The sequence below is a fragment of the Hoplias malabaricus genome, chromosome 17 (assembly GCF_029633855.1).
Source record: "Hoplias malabaricus isolate fHopMal1 chromosome 17, fHopMal1.hap1, whole genome shotgun sequence".
Lineage (NCBI taxonomy): Eukaryota > Metazoa > Chordata > Actinopteri > Characiformes > Erythrinidae > Hoplias > Hoplias malabaricus.
Window position 1 is genome coordinate 19,561,566 of NC_089816.1, and position 6,899 is coordinate 19,568,464.

The following is a 6,899-nucleotide window of genomic DNA, read 5'->3' on the forward strand; positions in this document are numbered from 1 at the left end:
ATTTTTTAACAGATTTTTGTACTTTGAAATTATTAATCAAAGAGTACAGATTTAAAGAACATTTACAGTTTAATCGGACATATCTAAATGTTGTTCCACTCTCGGCTGCTCAGGTCGTCACCACAGACGATCTGCACGTTAGACACAGCACAGGTTTTACACCGGATGCCCTTCCTAACAAATCCCTCCCATTTCACCCGTGCTGGGGACCAGCACCAGGAGCGCAGAAGCACAACCCCAGCGCGTGGGTAGCGTACGCAAGGAGACCACCACAGGCTGAACTGCACACAAACAGCGATGAAGTGCAGGGTTAGAACACAGGCCCTCGTGGCTCCAGAGCTCTGCAGCTCTGATATGCGTTACTTCTGTATAAACATCCCCCGACAGCTGAAGCTCCAGAGGTGAGATGTAAGTGACAGAGTAAAACGTCCAGGAGGGTAACACCAGTGTAATTAATGCAGTAATTAATGAGTCCCTGTCTGTTAATGATACTGGTTGTGGATTGGAGCTCGTGCTCTCAGTGCAGCGCGAGTGTGAGCGCGCCTTACCGTGTTTTGGTCACTGACTCTCTTCTGTAAATGCCTGTCTCGCGAGGATGGAGCCTGCAGGGAACCTGGCGCCTCAGTTTTATACCAGCGACCTCTCTCTCTCTCTCTCTCTCTCTTGTTCTCTCATTCTCTCTCTCTCTCTCTCTTTCTCATTCTATCTCTCTCTCTCTCTTTCTCTCTCTGTCTCTCTCTCTCGCGTGCTCGCCAGCTCAGCACATACTATAGTGTGGCTGCATGCAGCATGTCTTTGTGCTGTGTGTGAATAGGAGTGTGTGAGGGGGGGGACACAAAGAGGGGGATGTGACCAGTAAGTTCGCGTGGGTCAGCAGTCCACACAAAGAGAGCAAAACAAACCGGGATTAAATGCATAGGTGAACACAGGGGGCACAAACTTATGCACATTTTATAAACTAGATACGCAGAGTGCAATAGAGGAAAGAATGGATAAATGAATAAGTGGATGGGTGAATGAAGTGACATTATAGTCACCCACATTTAACCTGTTACAGAGGCACAAATGCGATGATGCTGAGATGATTGTGTGGATGGATGGGTGAGCTTATATGTGAGTGGGTGAATGATGGATTACTGGATGAATTGATGTATCAGTCTATTGATGTGGTTAGGAATGTAGAGGTGAATACATGGGTTGAGGAAAGAGTGGATGGGCAGACGAACGGACTCTGATCAGGATCATTATTACAGTGTAAATGCGTCTGAGCATGTGTCCGAGTAATAAATAAACAGATGCTGAGTAAATGAAGCTCTGCGCTGTAAGGTGGTGTCCATTGGTCATTTTTTCTGACCCTGAAGAAGTTGGTCCTTTGTTCCAGAGTGGAGTATGGACTCCTTTACACGTTTACATAAGTTCATCTTCATCCCTTACTCTCTACGTTCAGACCGTGCTCCTGTGGGGTTCAGTTAAAAGAGCCAGTCCCTGTTATATGACTTAAATTTGGAAGTGTTTTATACAGAACTGTGCAGAAGTTGGAAACCACCCATCATCTATTCATTCATTCATTCATTTACTTCATCTGGGTGACTGTCTGTGAGGAGTGTGGTGTGTTCTCCTTGTGTCTGTGTGGGTTTCCTCCGGGTGACCGTCTGTGAGGAGTGTGGTGTGTCCTCCCTGTGTCTGCGTGGGTTTCCTCCGGGTGCTCCAGTTTCCTCCCACGTTCCAAAAACACACGCAGGTAGGTGGTATGGCGACTCAAAAGTGTCCGTAGGTGTGAGTGTGAGAGTGAATGTGTGAGTGTGTGTGTTGCCCTGTGAAGGACTGGCGCCCCCTCCAGAGTGTATTCCTGCCTTGTGCCCAATGATTCCAGGTAGGCTCTGGACCCACCGCAACCCTGAACTGGATAAGCGGTTACAGATAATGAATGAACGAATTAATGAATCATTTACATGAATTTTGACTCATCCATCCACATCTCACATGAGCAGCAGCTGATTGTCAAACAGCTCTCTTCACACTACAGAGCTCTTACACCTGCCCTTGGTTCTGCACCCTTCAGGTGCAGATGGGTGGCGTTTGTGCTTTGGCCTTTATTTGCAGTATTTTCTTTATTTCTTTAACTCTGAATACAGTCAGCTTCAGTCAGGGTTCTGGTGAACATCTGATCAAAGTCTGAACAGTGAGCGAGGAACTCTGCAGCAGAATGAAGGGGTGCCATGTCACTGATATGTGGAATAAAATGATTCCACCTCTCTTCACCCAGAGTTAAATTTTAAACGCACGTCTCTATTCACACAGCATTTATTACTACTTGGTTATGAACTAGTTTAAGTTAATTCTTTTTTAAAGAACTGAGCCTCCGTGGGGCAGCCATGGGCTTGATGTTAGAGACACAGGGTTGAGGCCGGAGGGTCGTGGTTCATTTCCTGGGACCTGTAAGAGAAAAATAATTCACGGCTGAAGTGCCCTTGAGCAAGGCGCCTAACCCCCAAACTTCCCCAGAGCGCAGAGGCGGTTACAGCCCCCTGCTCTGGCTGTAAGTGTGTTCACTGCCCCTGTGTGTGTGTGAAGAACTGCTCACTAGTGTGTGTGTGTGTGAGACCCCCCCACAGAGGGGTCAAATGCAGAGAAAGGATCAGTAAAGGTATTTCTTCTTCTACCACTTCTTCCTCTCAGTGTAAACCCTGTGACAATGTAACATCTGGATCCTAACTAACTGCAGGATCATCCAGAGGACAATAAAAGTTATGAGTCTGAATGTTATTTGAGAGTAAGATTTTCCAGAGAAATGTGGTTTAAAACTTGTTAGCGCTCTAACTCTCAGGTCATCACATGCACACAGTCAATCAATCAATCAGCCTTTATTTCACTCTGAAGTACATCGAGGGAATGCCTCATTAATGATCTGTTATAGCTGAGCATTACCATCTTACAACAAAAGGCTGAAGAGAAAAAGAAAAAAAATGTTAATGAGTTTTTTAATATGGGATCTTTCTGTAAAAGAAATAGTGTAAACAAAGTGGCAATAAAATAAATCTTAAAAGATAAAAACACACAAGAATCTGATAAGAACAAAAATCATAAATAAGAGTGAAACAGCAGTAAAAACGAAGTAATAACTAAAAAAAGTAAAATAAATAGTAATCTATATAAAAGAAAGTAAAAAAAAAATTAAAATAGAGCAAAAAATCATAAAAATATGAACTAAAATCAAATAAAACTCTGCGTGGATGTGGTTTAAAATGAGACGTGAGCTGGGCTTTAAAGTTTTTTTATAGTGAACTCCAGCTCTCTGTGCTGCACTGTATTCAAAAGCAGATGGAGAAAAGATGACTACTGTAGTGACTAACTTTGAGAAATGTTTAATAACTCTGACTCTGTTGGTGCTTCTTTACAGAAATACATTAAGTTTTCCTTCTACAGAAGAGAATTTGGGGCCAGCAGCGCTGAGGTCCTGCGTTTGTAGTGTGGAGGTGCTGTACTCTATGTTGCTGTGTGTATCTCTCTCTCTGTGTTCCCCAGTGTCTCTCGCCCTCTGTGGTGATGATGAGGGGCTTCTTTTCTGTGTGTGTGCTGAGCTCAGCGGGCCTCATTGTAAAGGGTTAATCCCCACTCACTCAGCGCCAGGGTATAAGAGCCCGAGCCATGGACCGACACACACACACACTCTCAGAGTGAACTCAGGCACAGCTGCACACGCACTGAACACACAGGTAAGCATGTGCACATGCCAACACACACACACACACACATGCATGACAGATGCCCAGTCATATGATGCTCCAACAGTACGACAGCTATGGATTTTAAAAGCCAAAAAACTTGGTTACGTTTTGGAAAAACATCAGCTTCAAAATGTCCATCTCTGGCGTTTAGCCTCAGCATCAGCCTCCTCCAACGGGTTCATCCTTCGCTTATTTACCACCCAGTAATGCGCTTTTGTACCTTTCTTAATCACCATTTCTCTCTCTCTCTCTCTAGGCATCATGTCTTCCAGTGGAGATAAAAAGACCGCCTCCCAGACCGACGGCAAGGCCGCCCAGACCAAGAAGTCCGACATGGGCATGGGCATGATGGCCTACAAGGTAAGACACATTTACAGAACATAGTAATAATAATAATGATCTTTATTCATATGTATGCCAAAATCACCAAAAATAGGAGAAAATGAGAGACTGTACCTCTAGGGTGATGGCAGCTCTAAAAAAATAATAATTTTATCTGGAATTATCTGCAACAAACACCTGCCAAACTCCTGAGATATTCCCAGTATTGTCTGCCATGCTTTATCCACCTTCCACCAACTGAGCTGTAAGTGGTGCTAGAAGTTAGCAGTGAGCCTCAGTTAGGTGAAGCTGTCTGTGTGGGTTATAAGCCCTCAGCTGATCAGTCAGAGGTGCCAAAGCTCAACCATTAAAGCAACAGCAAGTAGTATTTTTACCTTCAAATTACAGCTTCAAAATCACTGTGATGTTCCACTGAGCTGTAATAGCGGAATAGAGCTTCTGTTGTTGCTACTCCTCAGCACTGCAGAAACTGCACTATGTAACTATATAATTTTTGGAGGTGCATAAAAATCACCCTCTCATCGCCCTCGATTTCTGGGCAGTGCAGGAAAGTGAATTACACTCTGTAACTTTATTGGGAAACCAGGAACAAAACTATCACATCTTACCTAGTGTTGCTTTAAGAGTCAAAAGAGGCTCTGTATATAGTAAGGAATCTTATATATATATAGTATATATATATATAGTAATTTCACAAACTAACCTCTCTCTCTCTCTCTCTCTCTCTTTCAGATGTACGTGTTCGACCAGGAGAACTTCCAGGGTCGCATGATCGAGATTAACGCCGAGTGCATGAATGTGTGTGAAATGGGAATGGACAAAGTTCGCTCTCTGCGTGTGGAGTGCGGTCCGTAAGTACAACACACACACACACACAAACTCCAGACATGGATGGAAGGATGGCTGGAGGGAATACTGATGGGAGGGACAGGAGACTCTGGGATATAGGGAAGTGAGGGATAGGTGGTTATATGGATGGAGGGATGGATGGGGGTGTGAACATAGGAATGAATGAATAGACTGAATTGTGGAGGGGTGGGTTGTTCTATGGGTAAATACATGAATGGGTGAAGACATTATTAGGTTATAAGAAGGTTATAGGGATGGAGGGAGGTGCTCTTCTCAAAGCGCTGTGTGTCTGTGCGCAGTTTCGTGGGCTGGGAGCAGATGAACTTCTGTGGAGAAATGTACATCCTGGAGAAGGGTGACTATCCTCGCTGGGACTCCTGGAGCAACTGCCAGAAGAATGACTACCTGCTGTCCTTCAGACCTGTCAGAATGGTGCGGACACACACACACACACACACACAAACACACACACACACACAATGGATCCACTGTCTGGGCTTTTCAAAGACATTTTGGAATAAAAATGTCATATTTGAATTAAATACACATTGAAATGTCAGGACACACTTACTTTTTTTGATATTTTACCAAAAATTGTCCTGAGGTGTGTGTGTTTTCTGGACATTTGTCCTGACATTTCACACACACTCTCTCTCTCTTTCACTTTTTTATAACACACTCTCTTTTGCAACAAATATGCAGGACCCTGAGAAGCACAAGATCTGCCTGTACGAGGTGGGAGACTTCAAGGGCCGTAAGATGGAGATCATGGACGATGACGTCCCCAGCCTTTACTCCTACGGCTTCACCGACAGAGTGGGCAGCATCATCGTCAGCTGTGGAACGTAAGTGTGCAGCCTCAGCTACTGCGCTCGTCCTGAGTTTACATGTTTGAGCGTTATCCTTGTTCTTGAAGCCCCCCATGTCCTGTTTAAGAGATGTGTGAATTAATGTTTAAAAATCCTTGACTTGACCCTAATGTCCTTTAGCATGTTAAACATTCAAAGCAAAATAAGAGCAACAATTTTAATAATGAAGAATTATAATAATAATAAATAAGGCTTGTAGGTGTAGAGCATGGGGCGTAATCATTTCAGGACCAGGTTTTGATCCCAAGATAAACTCATTCAAATCCAAAACCCTGAGCATCCCCAAGTGACCACAAGATGACCGGTTGTGTGTGTCTGTTTCAGCTGGGTGGGCTACCAGTACCCCGGCTACCGTGGTAGCCAGTACCTGCTGGAGAAGGGCGACTACAGACACTTTAACGAGTATGGAGCTCGCTGCCCTCAGATGCAGAGCATGAGGCGCATCCGCGACATGCAGTGGCACCCACACGGCTGCTACACCATGGCCAGCAAGTGAGGTACGGGCCAGGAGCGAAAGAGACGGAGTGGAGGAGCAGCGGAGGGGCGTCGGACCAAGGAGAGGAGGAGAGACGTGTGAGGCCCAGTGCCTCTCCCTGACCACACCACGCTCCTGCTTCTGATTTGAAAAGAAAAACCAGGGGAGGATGCTTAGGGGTGACAGACTCTCAGGCTCCACACTCCTTCAGAGCCTTGTTTTTAAAGCTCTGGGTATGTGGAGAAAAAATTACAAAATAAATGAATGTGAGCCTTCCCTCTCTCTCTCTTCCTCTCCCCTCTTTCTCTCCTGTGTCACGGCTTTCATTTTCCTTCCATCTTTAAGTTTTTATCTTTCATCCGCCCCAAAGCAACCCCTACCCCCCAACACCACCCTTCCCTTACCAGGAGGACGGAAAGAGAGAAGGAGAGATGAAGAGATGGGGAAAGGTTTTCACAGCAACTCCTGATCCTTTGGATATCTCCCTTTTGTCTGATGTACAGAATCCTGGGCACCTTTTCAATAAAAACCCAAATGCTTGATACCATACCTCTGTCTCTGTCTGTCTCTTTAGAAGTGGAATATAAACCTTAACACAAAACTAACCCAGCACTTCATCTCAAATCAAGGGTTAAA

At 44.8% G+C, this 6,899-nt stretch overlaps 1 protein-coding gene across 1 annotated transcript; it reads left to right on the forward strand.

Annotated features, from left to right (window-relative positions):
• Nucleotides 1–282: 282 nt before the first annotated feature.
• On the forward strand, nucleotides 283–6,284 carry crybb1l1 (crystallin, beta B1, like 1). The gene is made up of 6 exons (XM_066649066.1): nucleotides 283–408; nucleotides 3,985–4,088; nucleotides 4,803–4,921; nucleotides 5,219–5,351; nucleotides 5,622–5,764; nucleotides 6,113–6,284. The coding sequence occupies exons 2-6, from the start codon at nucleotides 3,990–3,992 to the stop codon at nucleotides 6,282–6,284; spliced, it is 666 nt and encodes a 221-aa protein (XP_066505163.1). The 5' UTR covers nucleotides 283–408; nucleotides 3,985–3,989.
• Nucleotides 6,285–6,899: the final 615 nt, after the last annotated feature.